The sequence below is a fragment of the Stenella coeruleoalba genome (assembly GCF_951394435.1).
Source record: "Stenella coeruleoalba genome assembly, chromosome: 20".
NCBI classification, from domain to species: Eukaryota; Metazoa; Chordata; class Mammalia; order Artiodactyla; family Delphinidae; genus Stenella; species Stenella coeruleoalba.
The window spans coordinates 51,589,173-51,605,895 of record NC_137166.1 but is presented as its reverse complement, the minus strand read 5'-3'; the positions used below and the strand labels follow the sequence as shown (position 1 = coordinate 51,605,895).

Genomic DNA, 16,723 nt, shown 5'->3' with positions numbered 1-16,723 from the left:
GCGGCCCGGGAGGGAAGCCCCGCCCCCTTCCCGCGGGGAAAGGGCACCCATCTCCCATCGGAAACTGATCAATAAATTACAAAGTATTGGAAAGAGAGGCGGAAGTTTGGGGCGGGATTTCTTCCTGCCTTCTTCTTCCCCCCTCTCAGTCCAGTGCATGTGGTTTGGTCCAGGCCCAGTCCATTTGTGAGGCAGGGACCGGCATTCCCCGCTTGTCTGTACAGATGGTCCAGTCCGTGGCGTGAGCTCCCCAGCAAGCTCTCCCCGGCGAGACCATACTCTGGGCAGGAGGGGAAACAGCCCAACCTCTGAAAGGTTCTTCCGTCCGAGTAAGGTCACCTGCATTGACGCCAGGCAGTGCGTGCAGCTGTGAAGATCCATTGTGCCGCCCAGAACCCCAAGAGCGCCCAGTACAGTCCTCACCTGGAGGCGTACACTAGCAGGAATAGGTCCGGACAGAAACGCCGTCTGCCCGGGAACTCCCAGAAGTCTGGCCTGGAGGGAGAGTGAGCAGCGGTTCAGCCTGGAAAGCGCGCGCGCGCGCGCGCACACACACACACACACACACACACACACACACCCACTTCCTCCCTCAGTATTTCTCCGATCCTCAACCCCAAGCGTCCTCCCTTGGATTTCCCCTTCCGAGATGACAACGACCGCCTAGCTCCAAGCCGGTTTCTCCCCCTTTCCCATAGCCTTGGATTCCTTCAAAGTATCCCAGGTGACACTGGACGAGTTCATTTCCCACCCTGGAAAGGGGGTGTAGTGGGGTTGCGGAGGTTGGCTTATAGGAGCGGTCCATTTGTTATGGTTGGGGGAGAAAGGACTAGGCCATTTCAGAACCTGAAGAGGGAGGTTCCTACCCCCGAGGAAAGGGAGGGGAGGAGAGGCTGTCGCGTTTGGGATCCGCCCACCTTCCGGCTGCAGCTTGCGGAGAGGGAGCCCCGGCGAGCCCAGGGCCCCTGCTGCGGCCGAACGAAAGTTGGGGGGCAACATCTCAGCTGAGTCAGGCGTTACGCCTCGGAGGTCCTTCTCTCGGAACATCTTCCGCCAGGATGGGGAGCGGCTGAAGGACTTGGCACTGTCCTAGGTATAGGGGCCCGGCAGCCGGTGAGGGACTAGGGCCGCGTTCCGACTCCGCCCCTTCATTTGACCCCACCCCTCTCCGGGTCCTTTCCTCCTTTAACCCCGCCCCTTTTCTGGCACCTCCTCCAACCACGACTCGCTGGCAAAGTCAAGCCCCACCCCTTCAGCTCCCAGCCTAGAGGTGCAGCTGGGAGTGGAGTCTCCTGTGCTGCTGCTGCGCCCACCTCATCCAGCCGCCTGTCTGTGCCCAAGGAGATGAGGTTGCTGAATTCCTTCTCCAAGAGCTGCCGGGCCTGGGGAGGAGAGGTGGGAGAGGGGTTTCAGCGTGCAATCTGTGAGGTGGGGATGCCCAGTATGCCCAGGGCCTAGCGGCAGCTCACCTGTGCATTCTGTGTGGGGATCTGCAGGAGCAAGGCCAGGTCAGAGTAGTCGAAGGTCTCGTCCAGGGCGAGCAGCGCCCCGTGCACCCCGCTCTCCGTGAGGTTCGTGGCGAATTCCTTCAGGCCCAGCCCGGACACCCAACCCATGACCCGCTCATTGGACCACACCATCACGTCTGGGGACAGAAGGGACCCTCAGCTGCTCCCCTCCTGGGGCCAGGCCCTTCCAATTTATCCCATATGTCCATCCCCACTTCCTCTTCCTGGCCGCGCCCCTATGCTGGCTCCACCCCCTCTTCCCTGGCCTCCCTTCCCTCCCCTATTTATGCCTCCTGCAGCACTGCTCCAAACCCCTCCAACTTGGCTCCCAGCTGGACGTTTACCCTTTTCTACTCACCTCGGATCTGGGTCTGACTCTCTTCCCGCCTCCGCTCCAAGTCCTTCCGGTCATAGTTGAGTCGTTTCAGGCACATGATCCCATAATGCAGACTCACCCTGAGTAGCAGAGATAGTGGAGTTACAGATGAGCCCTCATACCCCAATGACTGCTACTCCTATTGGGCTCTCCCCGTTGTCTGTGGTCTTCTGGCAGAGGTTGGGGAATTGCTCCATTGGATCTGTTCTACTGACTGCTGACCTTCCCAGGAGTTGCCATATTTTCAAAAAGCAGTTCCTATTAGCCCACCTGTAAGGGGTATGGGGTCAACTAGCTAAGCTGTCTCAGGACTTGGGCTTTTCCTAGTGGGCCTTCTTATGGGTGGAAGGGGCACAGGAGTCTTGATTGCCTGACAATCAGGGCTAGAGGACCAAAGATAGTCCAAGGAATTCCCCATCACTGGTCCTATTTGCCAAAGACTCTCTAGAAGTGGGGCTTACCCCCTTGGACTGCCCCCATGGGCCAGGCGACCCCCACCTGTGGAAGCTGTCCACCATCTTGAGTTGGCCCCGGAGTTCCTTCTTGTTAAGATGATCTAACATTCGGGCATCCACCAGCGACTCCATGAAGTAGCTGCGGTACTGGGGCAGCCCCAGGCTGGGCAGCCAGTCGTTCCCCACCCATTCATGGTTCATGTCGCCATATGCCAGGATCTGGGGCCATGGGCAGGTGGGGGAGGAGTCAGGCCCTCTGACCCCATCCCATGTATGTATGCAAGGGTACAGTCCAACCCCCCTCCCCCAGATCCGAGGTGGTTCTTTCTCCATCCTATAGCAGGACAATGGCCAATCTCTGCTCAGGACAATGGACAATCCAAAATTGTCTCCCTTTCCTTCATTATGACAGCATAGACCCTTGTCTACTCAAAGTGTGGTCCTTGGACCCACAGCATTATCATCACTTGTGAACTTGCTGGAATTGCAGAATCTCAGACCCTAGGCTACTGAATCAAAATTTGCATTCTCACAAGATTCTCAGGTTATCTGAACTGCACATTAAAGTTTAAGAAGCTCTAGTCTAAAGTCCCAACTCAGAACAATGGATCAGTCCAACATCACTACTCCCCCAAGTCAGCACAACGGATTTTCCAATGTAGCTCTCTCCCCAACAAATGATAATGGATCTATCCACCACTCTTGCACTGTCCCCAAAATACTAGTCTAGCTATATCTGGCCCAGGACAATATTCTGGATCAACCCCAAATCCTTCACTCCTCTTAGCATAAGGAAATAATCCATACCTTCCCCCTTGCTGGGAAACAAAGACCCAGCATAGCTCCTCTGTCTCAGGTGAGGTCATCCCGCTCCCCTCTTGAGAACAAAATGTAGCTCCTTCTCCCCAACTTCTCACCCTGACCTGCCGCCCCCCCGCCCCCCGCCCCAAATGCTTTCCCTTTTCACCCCAGTACAGTGGAACAATCCCACTTCCCTCTTTTCTAGGTAAAAGAGCTGCTCAGCACCTCCCTCTAGTTAGAGCAATGAAACTGCCCCTGGAGCCCCCGCAACCCAGCATAATGGAATGATCCGTGCACCACTAACAGTGGAATAGCCGGGCTTCTACGCCGACCCCCACCAAGCCACAGACAAGAGCAGAGCTCCGCGCAGCGCCCCCCTCCCACGGTGAGGATGGAATGCTCCGGCGAGGGGAGGGGCGGGGCTCGGAGAAGGAGGGGTTGTCCATGCAGCGTGCACAGCCTGTTCATGCGCCCACTGCCCACCCCGCGCCCCCTACCTGCTCCCAGCTGATCTCCTTGGTCTCCTGACCAGTTAGTGGGAAGAGGGGAGAGAAGGGGTGGGTTAAGGGGCAGGCGGAGGAGGGCGGGAGGGACGAACAGACGGACAGACAGCTACAGATTCATCTGCCCCCCAACTCCGCCGCTCCTCCCGAAGGAAATTTAGTGCCACCCAAGGCCACCGGCAGGGGGCACTCACAGGCTTGGTCGTCGCGGTAAGGGACTCCATCTCTTCATGTGTCATCCACACGTTTCCTGTGGACTGAGGGGCGAGGGGTGTTACAGAGGTTGAGAGAGGGCTTCTGAACAGGGGAGGGGAAGGGGGTCGTGCTCCTGGAGGAGCCGAATTAGGCATGGGAACACATAATTTTCTGTATGGAACAAAATGATAAAATTTTAGAAGTCAGTATGTGCTATGGGGAAAAAAATAGGTGTTCATGTGTTGGGGTGATGGGGCCGGTACTAGTTTAGCTGTTGAGTTAGGGAGGCCTCTTGGAGGTGGTGACATTTGAGCTGAGACTTCAAGGATGAGCAGGAGCCAGCCTTGGGGGAAAAAGAGGGAGGGGTGCTCCTAGGAAAGGGAGCAGCAAGGGCCAAGAAGCAGAGTAGAAAAGGGAGGGGTGGGTAGGGGCCCCTCATCAATGGCCCTGTAGAGAACCATATGAATTTGGCTTTTTCTCCGGGATGGGATCCCTCTGGCTGCAGTGTGTAAAACAGCCTGAGGGGAGGCAGAGTGACCTGAAGGGAGCCCCACTCTCAAGAGATAATCCAGGTGAGAAACTGTGGGGAGCAGGGTGTATCAGACAGAGCTGGAGTGAGCGGGCCCAGGATTGGCTACTCTGAGGACAGTAGGCGGGGCCCTGAGACAGCAAGGGCTGGGATTGGGCCCTGGACACTCACAGTGCGGGAGGAGGCAGGAGCAGAGGGTGAGGTGAGTGAGACCATCTCCTGGATAGCGAGGCGCAGCTTGAGCCGGTGCAGTGGGTTGCTGATGCCGATCTCGCGCTGGATCTCTGTGTCTGACAAGTTGGCCATGATGGCACCACTCTTGACATTGGCCCGGCAGGCGGCCACATACCACGCAGGCATGCCTACCCACAGCTGGACCAGAGGGAGGAAGGGAGAAATGGGGAAAAAATGAGACAGAGAGACAGAGACATACGGGAGGAGAAACGGGAGAAATGGGAGAGGGACAGAAAGAAAGGGCGAGAGGGAGACAGAGAGATGGGGAAAGGCAAATGGGCGAGAAACAGAAAGACATGAGAAAGCAGTGAGAGGAGGGCAAGGCAAAGAGATGCGAGGGTCAGAGGGAGACACAGGAAAACAATGGAGGAGAGCCATAGAAGGGTAAGACCAGAGTCAGAGGGGAAAGAGAGAGATGGGGAGAGACAGAGACGAGGAGAGACCCACAGAGATGAGAGGCAGAGATGGGGAAAGAAAGGAGCAAAAGACATAGACATGGGAAGAAATACGGGGAATGACAAAAACACAGAGATGGGGAGAGAGGCAGGGAAATAGAGACACACACAGAGAGAGAGACATAGGAAGACACAAAGAGATAGAGAGAGACAACAAGACCAAGGTGGGCATGGCCAGAAGGACAGGGGTGAGGGGAGAAGGAAAAAGAGCAACAGGAAGATCTACAAGAAGCCCGACCCCTCCCAGGGCCTCCCCCCACCACCAACTCCTCTCCACCGCCACCTCTGAGTTAGGAGGATGGTACTAGGTGGACCCAGCCAGCCCTAAGGGTGGGGTTCTCAGACCAGTTGGGGATAAAGAGTCAGGACGTTTCTGGGCCCCAGTACCTCTAGCCAGGAGACCACAGTGGGCCCATCCCAGGCAGCAAAAGGCAGGCCCTGACGGCAGGCCTCTTCCAGAAGTTCATGCCTGGGGAGAAGGGCAGGAGATCGCAGGGACAGAGACACCTAGCCCTCTTGCATGGCCCCCTTCACCAACCGCATCCCCCCACCAAAGCAATTTTTATGAATGTAAAAAACATGGCAGAAGGCTAAAAAAAATACATGTGAATCTTTGTAATCCACCTTCCCTCCCCACAACAGATCCACACTAATCAAGAGAAAAGGGGAAAAAAAAGAAAAGAAAAACTCTAGGGGTTCCCAAGTTCCCAGGCAAGCAAGTTCAGGATCTTGGACACCCCCTCCCAGAATTTTCTTCTCACTTATGACCAACCCTCCCCACCTCCACAGCACACACCCACACTCACTTCCTCTTGTTCCTTCGGTCCTTGTCTCCTGGGCCTGTCAGCTTGGCTAGCCCCAGAGGGTCAGTGGCCAATGTCTCGTCTGAGGGTGTTCCAGCTGGAGGCAGGGAGGGGCCAAAATTTGGAGAGTCTCAAAGGGGAGGCAGAATCTTTGATGCTGGGGGGTTGAGAAGGATGCCAGGAAAGCAGAGGCCCAGAGGGATTAGTAAATGCGGCCACACAGAGGGAGTGATAAAACCAGACAGGGACCAATGTCACCTCCTAGGCAAGGAATTGGAGAAATCCCCAAAATAGGGCTGGATTCACTGGGCTGGCCTTGGTAAGCTGGCAGTGGTGTGCTGATAAATATTTAACAACTGGCTCCCTGGGGAAGGAGAAGGTATTTCCTGATTTGTAGCATATGCCAATTTCCATGGTGTAAATAATCCCACCAATTTCAAGCTACCAATGTGACGTCAAAGCAGCTCATAAAATTCCTGAAAATTTAACTAACTTGGATTTCACAAACCAGACAAGCAGGCTCCAGCCCATCAGATGCCCTGCTTTTAGGATGCTCCTCCCTCTTTCTCTATTTAAAAAATAGGTAAATAACATAACAAATTCATTTGCCCACCAGTCACTCAGGCAGGCCTCAGAGTGCCCTTTCCTTGTCCCTTCTCCTCCCCTCTACCTCTGCCAAGGTTCCAGCGTTCTAAATGAATTACCAAATGAATGAAGACAGGATTGTATGTCAAATGAATATGTAAAGAAGAAGAAGGAAGGAAGAAAGGAAGGGAGAGAGGGAATCAGGGGACTCACCCAGAGAAGAGCTGTCCCGACCTGGTGGTCCCATTCGCCCCTTCTCCTTCTTGCCAAAGAGACGGCCTATGGATGACTTGATGCTCTTCTTCTTGGGAGCTTTGTGCAGGGAATCTGGGGTGCCCTCACTGGGTAGGCAGGACAGATAGATCCCATCTGGGATGCCTCCTCTCATCCCAAGTCTTTGTCCACTCCCACCGCCTCCTCCCAAGCAAGTCCCTCCCTGTCCCATCCCTTATTCTTACTGACCTTCCCCGTGAGGGCCCTCCATCTTCCAGGGATCCCGCCTGCAGTGCCAAGGCCTGGGTCATTCTCTCAAGGCGGGCAGAACGAGGAGTGGGAGGTGGGGTGTCTCCTGGGATTGCTGGTCCCTCCATTCGTGGAGCCCCAGCTTCCTCCTTGGGGGCATGATTCTGGAGACAGAGATGCTATATTGAATCGGAGGGGTCAGGTTGGGGGCTCATTAGTTGGGATGTCTACGAGGTGTCTGGGATACCCCTGATTTGGGGAACCACTTCTAAAGATAGCCTAGATTATGTGTGGGTGAGTTGCAGAAATATAAAGGCAATAACTGCAGTCCCCCTGGAGCTTGATAAGCCCATATTTATACTGTCTTAGCTTCTGGTGTCAGGAGTGGGATCTGCTCAGCCTCAAGGAAAGCTAATGAGTTACAGGTTCTGAAAGTAGGAAATCTGAGTTTAAGGCAATAAAATAGGACATATAGATATTGTGCCTCCCTCAAAGGTCAATTCTGAGGATCTAATGGTAGTTCTTAAATGTATATTTGGTCACAGAGACATTTTTCTAAAAATCCTATGCAGTGGGAACTCCCTGGCCATCCAGTAGTTAGGACTTGGTGCTCTCACTGACAGGGCCCAGGGTTCGAACCCTGGTGGAGGAACTAAAATCCCTCAAGCTGCATGGCATGGCCAAAAAAAATTTTTTAAAAAAAGTAAAAAAAAAAAAAAAAAAATCCTATGCAGAAACTTAATGTGTAAAACAGGTAAAAGTAGATCACATCTGACTAAAGTACAAGTTAGGGTTCAGGAACCCAGTGGCTCAGCCTCCCATTTGCCCTTTGAGTTGGAACTTTTAGGGAAAGCTAAGGTTGCTTTTGAAAATCACTGGTGTGTTGGTCATTGTTGCTTTTTGTTAGGGAGCCCTGTTTATGACCTCCCACCACCACCACCAAGCTGAGGAGACTTAAGAATACTCACAGCTTTGTCGGTGCCCTCACGGGCAGGGCTAGGGGGTGCCAGACGGGGTGTTGAGTGGCCAGAGCTGGGAGGGGAGGGGCTGGCAAGGGTAGAGGTGGTGAGGGAGGGGGGCAGTGAGCAGCTACTGCGGTAGCGGCCCAGTGAGTCCAGGCCCGAGCCAGACACCCGGCTCTCCAGCTCTTCTGCCCTCTGTTCTGTTGTCTCCTTCTCCTCTTGGATTAACCTGAGGAGGAAAAGGGGGAGATGGGGTGAGAGGACTCAGGCAGACAATAGGAGAGGGAGTTCCCCAACTCCCAATGGGCCAGGAAGGCTTGGCAGAGCAAAAATAATTCTGAGGAAGGGACAATGAAGTTAGAGGGTCTTGGTGGATCCCTGATGGCCCCACAGGTTCAAGGGGAGTCAAGATATCATGATAGGCTCAGGAGGTCATGGAGAGATTAGGGATGACAGGATGATCAGGATCTGCATCAGGACTATGCTGATAATAAACAAGTGGTTATGGAAAAGCATAAATGGATTACTATGGGCAAGAGGTCAAGTTCCAAGGAGGACAGCAAGAGCAAGCTCATAATAAGAGCAGAGTGAGATCAGGGACTCTGAGGTCAACCTAGGATCTGGGAAGGTCATAGAGACATTTGGTGAGAGTCACTGTCTCAAATCACAAAAAGTTTGAGTGGAAGATGATGGTCATGTTGATACATTTGCTGGGGCCCATGGAAAGTGTTTTAGTTTTATTAGAGAATTGTTAAATAGGGCAATTTCTGAGGAATCAGGGTAGACTTTATGTGATGGGGGATTCTTAATAAATTGAGGATTGTTGTTATATTAGGTAGAAATTCTTGTTATCTAGAGTTGAGGTTCTCAAGGTGTTCTGGACTGGGGGACCTTGTGTTGTGTTGAGATTCGCAGGGTACTGGGAGTCACTGGGTAATTGTTGCGTGAAGCCATGAAAGCCATGATGTAATGGAGGATTCTTGACGGATTGGATTGTGAATTTTGGCATTTGGGGATGCAGTCTTGGATATATTGGGAAATTGTGAGTACCGGCCGGGGCGTGTGTAACTCATATATAGCACATAGGAGACTTCCTGGTATTTCCTCAGGGATTCCTGGATAGTGTGTTGGACTGGCAGAATTCCTTGAGGATGTTTAGGAAAGGAGTTGGGCTTAGGTGTGCAAATCAGTCTCCAGAGCCAGAGAGGCCTTGGGCTAAGCTTAGGCAGGGTGGGGAAGAACTGGGCCAGTGCTCACTTGATCTCTTTGTTGATGGCCTCCAGCTGCTCCTGAAGCATGATGGCCAGTGTCTGTACATCAGCCTGCCCACTGGGAGATAGCAACTCAGCTCCAAACATCCCCTCCGCCTCCTCTTCATCTGAGCCATCCAGCTCCCCAGGGAATGGAGGTGGCATGGACCCTGCAGGGGTAGACCGCTCCCACTCCTATCTCTGTGTGGAGACAGAGAGATGCCAGGTGGACAAGGGCCGAGGTAGGTGCTAGGTCTTTCCTCACCTATCCTGACCTTGCCCACCCTCTATAACCCTGCCCATGTCCCCTGACACTGACCGCCCTCACCATGTGACCCAGCCCCCCACACTTTTCCCAGCCCAGCTTTCTCTCTTGGTGGTTCCTTCTTCTTGACTCTGCCCTCTCCCCTGATTCCACTGTTTTCTTTGACCCAGCCCACTTCCTTTCTTCACTTGGCCCCATCCATTCTAGGATTCTACACCCTGCATACCATCCCCCCAAACCCACCCCTCTTCCCACCCCATCATTCCTCTAAAGTTCTCACCAGGCAGCAGGACATCCACGTGAAGAGCCATCGGGGCAAGTGGGGATGACGGAAGAAGAAGAGGAGACAGTGTGAGTCCAGGAGACCTTGCTTCTCAACTCAGTCCCCGCCCAGAGCCCTGCATGTTGGGCTCCACCTCCTACTGCTGCCCTCCAGAGCCCTGCTCAGTCCAGGCCCCAGAAGTGGCTGCTGACCTTAGAGGGCTCATCTTTGACCCCTGACCAGCGACCCCTCTTGCTTGCCCGGCCACTGCCAGCCCCATAGGGATCCAGGTGGGCGCCAGAAGGTAATGTGGGTGCCTGGGAGTAACGGAGCTCCAGGGCACTGCCAGGGAGAGATCTGTGGGCATAGAGAGGGCAGTCAGAGACCAAGGGGTCAGGAAAAGGAAACAGAGGTGAGTGGTCATGGGGAAGGGCTTGGGGTAATAGGATTGGGAGAGGGATCTGAAGTCAAAGGTCAGGAAAAAGGGTCTGCGGTCAGAGGTCATGAAGTCAGGGGTCAAAAATAAAAGGGACCAGCGGAAATCTCAGGAGGACAGGGAGTGGGGTGGGGGAGACCTCGTATCAGAAGGGATGTGCTTGGACAAGGGGGCTCCATGGGCAGAGGTGGGACAGGAAGATGACTGTCACCTGGAGTAGGAGGATGGTGGCCTCCCCCGCAGCTGGTCAATCTCCATCTGCATCCGCTCCATCTCCGCCAACAGCTGCTCCTGGGGGGAGGAGTTTGGAGATGTCAGGTCAGAATCTGCCCCCTCCCCACCACTGAGTATCAGCCCCTCCCAGCCAGGCTGATTCCAGCCCCAGCAATGCCTGCTCCATTTCTCTGGCTCTCACCCAAGGCCCACCCCCCGCCCCCGGCCCCCTCCCTACCTTGTTGAGCAGCAGCTCATCCTGAAGCTTCTTCATGTTGGCGATCTCCTCGCTTAGTGAGTTCTGTGGGGGGCAGGAGTGCAGTGAGGGGGCGGAATCAGGAAGCAGCCTCCAGTGAACAGAGACAGGCCTGAGGGGACCCCAGGGGGAATGAGGTGGGCTTGAATGGTGAGCTGCATGGGGAGAGGGTTGTGGAGCCGAAGATGCTGCTAAGGCAGAGAGTCCCTGGGAGCCCAAAATGCAGCGTCCTGTGAAATTTCCACGGATTCAGAGTTTGAGGGTCCATAGGGTTAGAGGCTTGGGCAAAAGCCAAGAATTCAGGCCGTGGGTGCCCCAGAGTTCAGCTCTAGGGTGTTTAAACTAGGTGAAAGTGTGGTGGTCCCAGCAATCGAGCAGTCTATCAATTTCAAACTCAGGATGCCCCCATTGGGGGAGATCTCAGATAACTGTTTGGGGAAAGGACTGGGGCCCCAAGATTCCAGCTTATTGGAATCCTAGGTTGGGGCCCACCTTCTCCTCCAGCGCCCCCATGCGCTCCTTGAGGTGCAGCTGCAGCCGTTCGTTGGACTCACTCAGCAGCTTGTCCACTGTCTCGGACAGCCGCTTATTGTGGTCATCGTTCATCTTCTCCCGCTGCCGGGCCTGCCCAGAGGAGAAGAGAGCAGAGGCGCTCAAGCCCTGAGCGCTGTTCCTGCTCCGAGCTCCCGACCCCCAGCACAGCCCCCTCACCCAGGCGTATCCCCCAAGCCTCAAAGCCTCCTCACCCGCTGCAGCTCCTGGTTCTTCTCCTCCAACTGGGCCTCCAGCTGCCGAAGCCGCTCCTCAAAATTCCCATGACGTTCCTCAGCCTAGAGGATGGAACCCATGGCATCTGACTTTGTCCCAGTAGGATGCAGTCAGCTTCCAGGCCCCACCTCCTCCAAGGCTGGCTTCCAGGCCCCAGGCTCCTCCCCCACAGGACTCCAGACCCTGCCCTTGTGATTCAAGCCCTGCCCTCTCCTCTAGTCTCCAGCCCTGTCCCCTTCTCATGTTCTCCCCATCTGTTCAGTCCAAACTAGAGAGCACCAGCCCCCACCAAACCTCCAGGCCCTTCAACCATCCCAAGTCACGTCCCTTCCCTGGACCCCAGGCCCTACCCTTTCCAGCAGAATTCGGGCTGTGGGTCTCCTATCCCTCCAGACTCAGGCCCTGCCTCCTCCAAGCCCCGCCCCTTTGCCCCAGAGACTCAAGGCGCCGCCCCAGGCCTCCCTTCACCTTGTTGAGCGCCGCCACTCGCTGGGCCAGCTGTGCCTCTATCTCCGGCAAGGTCTCCGCCTTCTGCAGCGTCTGCTGCAGCTTCTGCTTAGCGTCGTCCAGCCACTCGGCCAGCTGACGGCTCTTCTCTTCACTCTGGGGGACACAGCCGGGGGGGAAGGGAGGAGCTAGGTCAAACTAGCCACGGCCTCGCCCCCACCGCCCCTCCTCGGCCGTGCTCCCACCTGCCGGTACAGCGACTCCTTGCTGGCCAGCTCGTTTTCCAACTTGTCGTTGGCGTCGTGCAGAGACGTGGCCTCTCGCTGGGCACTCAGGTAGCGCTTCTCTAGCGTTGTGATCCGCTCTTCCATATCCTCCCGCTGCGCCAGCGCCTGCAGAGGTGACAGAAGGCCGCGTGGACTACAGCTCCCAGAAGGCCGTGGGGGTAGCCTAGGCTTAGAACCCCAGTTCAGGCACTCCAAGGTATCCTGGGAAATGAAGTCCCCTGCCCTCCGGGTGTCAGAATGGTGGAACCACACCTGCCGAGAGCTCCCAGGCATAGCCAACATTAGATCCCCTGCCACCTGATAGTTAAAATGGTGGTACAGCCCCTCCCATAAACTTCTGGGGCAATACTGGCTTAGACCCTCCTCATATGGATGACCTAAGATCCATGAGATGGAATGTCTCCACTTTTCTTAGCCCACTAGCCTCAAAAATCCAGGCCTTAGATTTTTCAGCAACTTCTGGCACAGCTCAGGTTTAGAATCACAGAGCAAGTGCCCTAGGGTCTCATAGGAAACAAAGGTCCCTTCCACCTGGGAGGCAGCATCTCCCAAGAGCCCCCAGGGTAGCGCATGCTTAGAAAACCAGAGAAGGTGCTCCAGGGTCTCACGGGGGAAGGACTCCTGCCTGGGAGCCGGTGTGGTGGGACCACACTTCCCAATAAGCCCTGGGGCCATCCACAATTGAAATCCGAGGTAAAAGCCCCAGTGGATGATGAAAACTAAAGTGCTCTCTCTTCTTTCTCATTCAATGCTTTCAAGAATCCATGCCCTACATTTCACAGCAGTCCCTGCAGCATGGGAGTTAAGGTCAAGGAACCTCAGCCAGGATGGGGTGAAATGCAGACAAAGGAGTTCAGTTAAGAGGTGCAAGAGAATTTCCCAATGATAACAATAATAACTACAACCAGATACTGGGTGACTACCAAGATGTGCCATGTGCCAACTCTCTGACAAGGATCATAAATACCATTAGGTGGGGAAATTGAGACTCAGAGAGGAGAAGAGTCCACACAGCTTGTGGACTGAATCCAGATTCGTGAATTCTGTGACTATGGGCAAAGGGGGACAGGCAGGGTTGCGGGGAGGGAAGGGACAGAGGGCAGCCCACCAGGGGCTCCGGCCTCACCTCCTTGAGGTCGCGCTGGAGCTTGGCGTTAGCTTCCTCGGCCTTACCCAGCTCGCGGTGGGCCGTGCCCAGCTCCTCCTCCAGCTGGCTCATCTGGCGGCACAACACCGCCAGGCGCTCCCGCAGCTGGCACACCTCTGCCCGCTGCCGCTCCAGGGCCTCCTCCAGCTCTGCCGTGCGCCGGTTCGAATCCCCGCCAGGACCCAGGCCATTGGCAAGAGTCTGGAATGGGGACAGTGAGGGAGGAAGGGACAGAACTCAGAGTGGGGAACACAGAGATCGAGAATGCAAGGAGAGAACTGATGGGGGTGAAGGGGGATCAAAGATCAGTAAGGGCCATGGAGGTCACAAAAGTTAGCTAGCTGACTTGAATCAGAGGTCAAAGGTCAGTAAGAGTCTGAGGCGTTCAGATGTCCTAGGGTCAGTGAGAATCGTACCAAACATTAAAAGGACCATCACAAAGTCAGGGGGCTGAGTGGGATCACAGTGAGGAGGACCAATGAAGAGCAAGCGGAAGGAAAGGCTTCCACCTCTTACCTGCCCATCCCCATCCTTGCCGGGCTCCTCTAGCCCCGACCGGCGCCTAGACAGCTGTTCTCGAAGGCTCAGAGTCTGGCAATGGGAAAGGGAGATCAGGGCACAGGAGGTCCTAGAAACCCTGTTTCTACTTCCCACTGGCACTGGTCCTGCTGGGGCCACCCTTATCCCACAGTCTACCCTTAGACCCTGTGCCGTCATTTTACGTCTCCTTAGCCCCCCACCAGAGAAGAAGTCCACCCTTATTCTTAACCTTAGCCTCCTTGTGGAGGTGTCCTGACTTTCCCCACCCAGGCATTTCCACCATTGTCAGTTCTTTCCCTTAGCCCCAGCCCTGGTTCTCACCTTAGTCTCACTGTCACAGGGCAGTACTCCCCTTATTCCTGCCCAATGAGTTCCTCCTTAGGAACCTCACTGGTTTTCTCCATAGTCCTACCCCATTGGTCTTCTGCCCTAGTCCTGCTCCCAACAGATTCTAGGACCCACCCAATCAGTTCCACCCCATTGGTAGTTCATTAGTCCCTCCTCCTTCTTGGTCACGCCCCCACCTCCTGATTGCTCAGCTCCAACTCTTCCTCTAGCACTGCCACCCGCTCCAGCGCCATTCGCAGCCGCTCCCGGACCTGGGGATGGGGGCAAGACAGTGTGAGATGGGGATCAGACCTGATGGAGGACAGTTGATGCAGAACACCTTTGGGATGGACCTGATAGGGTGACATTAGCATTCCTCTATTTATAGTATGTGTGCATCCCCAACTAGCTACCAAGGCAGCCTCACCCGCTGGTATCCCCCAACCTATTACATTTTTCTATTATCAGCCACTCAGGTCCCAGTCTGCATAGCCTGTCTCAGTCAATTACAGTCAACATTCTTCCCACATGGGCCATCCCCAACCAATCACGGCCAGAATTTCTGCCGTTCAACACAGCCCCAGCCAACCACGAGTTTCTGTTCTACAACCAGGCTCTTCCAATTCTCATACCTTCTCATCCAGGGCCTTGTGGTGCTCGAAGAGGGATTTTAGAGCCTTGAGTACCTCCACCTCAGAAGAGACCCCTCCCGGGGACTGGGCCTGGCGCTTTACCACAGTCATACGCAGTGACCTCTCGTGCCTGGACACCAGGCACTCCAGGTGTTCTAGGAGAAGCTACAGAGATAGGGCACAGGACCAAGGAAAAGTGTGAAGGGAAGAGAGGCAGAGTGAAGGAAGAGGATTCAGACAGGTGGGGCGGACGCATGGAAGAGGTGGAGCCAAGCAAAGTGGTATGGAGAGAGGTCAGGAAAAGAGAGCGATAACAGAGGTGGGGGGCAGGTCAAGGAAGGAGTGGTACAGGAAACGAGAACAATTATGGAGATAGGGGAGGGAACATGAAGGAAGGAGGGGACCAGAGGAGACCCACCAAATTGTAGGAGCAGGGAGAAGAAAGGAAGGCGAAATAGAGGAAAAAAAATGGGTCAGGCTGCAACACCCAAGGCCCCGCCCACCGCACTTAGTTCCCGCCCCAAGACCCCTCACCCGAGTATTGTTCCGCTCTGCCTTCAGCTCCGCAATTTCTTCCTCCCGTTCCAGTAGCTGCTCCCGACACAAGTTCAGCTCCTTCGTCAGAGCCGCAAATTCCTATCCAGGTGTGGGCAGGATCGGACAATCAGATCAATCCCTTTCCCCATCTCCCTCATTCCTTAGGACTGGGAGGTTTGGAGGCCCCACCCATCTCTGCCAAGTCCCGCCCCTTCAAGCGGCTCAGGCCCCGCCCATCACCGGTAAGCCACTCCCCTTCCAAGTGCCAAGTTCCGCCCCTTCCGGACCGCCCTCCCTGTGCCTCCGCGAGTCCAGGCCCCGCCTCCCTCAGGCCCCGCCCCGGCCCCGCCCAGACCTGGGGCAGCGCGATGCTGAGCTGGCGCTGCAGCGAGTCCTTTTCGTGGCCCAGCTCGCGCAGCCGCAACTGCGCCGTAGCCAGTCCGTCCTGCGCCTCGCGCAGCGTCTCGAGCAGGCGCTCGCGCTCCGTGAGCATCGTGACCATGAGGCGCTCCAGTTCGCCGCCCGCCTCGTCCGGGCCCAGCGCCGAACCCCGCCGGCCATCCTCGCTGATGGTGGGCATCACCTCGCACATCATGGCGGCGGTGCTGGCCTACGGGGAGGGGGCAGGGAACCGAGAGGGGCTTCGTTAAAGCACAGGCAGCGAAACTGAGGCACGGTCACTGGGATACTACATAGTGAAAACTGAGGCAGGACAACCCAAGCACTGCACAGAAGAAACTGAGGCCCATCCATTCCAATCATGGCACAAGATAAACGGAAACCCATTGCTCCCAGGAAACCAGGCCTGGCTACCTGGGTGAGAGCATTTGGAGAAACAGGTCAGACTCCATCAGACACTGGCAGCAAATCTAGGCTCAGCCGAGTCGGAGAAACCGAAGCCGGGTGCCCCATTGCCTGAGTGAATGTGGAAAGTTTGCAGGCCCCTCCCCTCCGGTCCAAGCCCCGCCCCTTCAAGCGACTCAGGCCCAGCCCATCACTGTCTATTCTGGCCCTGCTGAGAATCCCCTTCAACCTACTGCATGAACTAGAAAACTCAGGTCCAGGCGAAGGAGACCATGTCTTCAGGAGGCCACAAAACTGGGGTCACAGAATTAGGTCACTGGTACGTAGTCACCTGTATAATGTCACAGGGATGGTCCTCACCTGCTATTCAGCCCAACTCCTGCCTCCTTCAACTTCCCAGATATCTAGATATCTAGCTCCAGGAGAATCTAAAGACCCACTCCAGTCGGGAAAAACAAAAATGGTGGGGACAATGCTAGCCATCTCCCACTACACAGGAGTCTAAGATCCAGCTACCTCTTCTCTCAGGTCACAGGAATCTAGGTCCCCTATCCCTCCCTTCCCCCAGACTGAGAAGTCTGAGCCTCCAGCCTTCTCCTCCCCAGTCCCAGGAATCAGAGACCACATCCCCTCCCTCCCAGGACACAAGAGTCTGGGCTTTCAACCAACAACCCTAGACCCAGA

At 55.4% G+C, this 16,723-nt stretch overlaps 1 protein-coding gene across 1 annotated transcript; it reads right to left on the bottom strand.

The window, feature by feature from the left end:
* Positions 1-297: 297 nt before the first annotated feature.
* On the bottom strand, positions 298-16,179 carry PPFIA3 (PTPRF interacting protein alpha 3). Its single transcript, XM_079908811.1, has 28 exons — positions 16,049-16,179; positions 15,591-15,845; positions 15,233-15,334; positions 14,699-14,863; positions 14,264-14,338; positions 13,716-13,790; positions 13,179-13,400; positions 12,011-12,157; positions 11,787-11,921; positions 11,297-11,380; positions 11,043-11,174; positions 10,533-10,595; positions 10,293-10,372; positions 9,858-10,002; positions 9,126-9,313; positions 7,875-8,097; positions 6,907-7,070; positions 6,658-6,785; positions 5,863-5,956; positions 5,444-5,525; positions 4,539-4,739; positions 3,838-3,900; positions 2,383-2,558; positions 1,867-1,964; positions 1,470-1,645; positions 1,314-1,382; positions 918-1,089; positions 298-495 (listed from the first exon to the last, which is right to left on the bottom strand). The coding sequence occupies exons 2-28, from the start codon at positions 15,828-15,830 to the stop codon at positions 437-439; spliced, it is 3,558 nt and encodes a 1,185-aa protein (XP_079764937.1). The 5' UTR covers positions 15,831-15,845; positions 16,049-16,179; the 3' UTR covers positions 298-436.
* Between the last annotated feature and the right edge of the window lie 544 nt (positions 16,180-16,723).

Bases quoted from the DNA above. Each gene is read 5' to 3' on its own strand.
- PPFIA3 (XM_079908811.1), bottom strand. From the start codon at position 15,830: ATGATGTGCGAGGTGATGCCCACCATCAGCGAGGATGGCCGGCGGGGT. The intron at 10,373-10,532 runs GTAGGGAGGGGG...TCCTCCCCCCAG, and splicing joins ATGAGCTGCTGCTCAACAAG to GAGCAGCTGTTGGCGGAGAT. The intron at 1,383-1,469 runs GTGAGCTGCCGC...TCTCCTCCCCAG, and splicing joins TCCCCACACAGAATGCACAG to GCCCGGCAGCTCTTGGAGAA.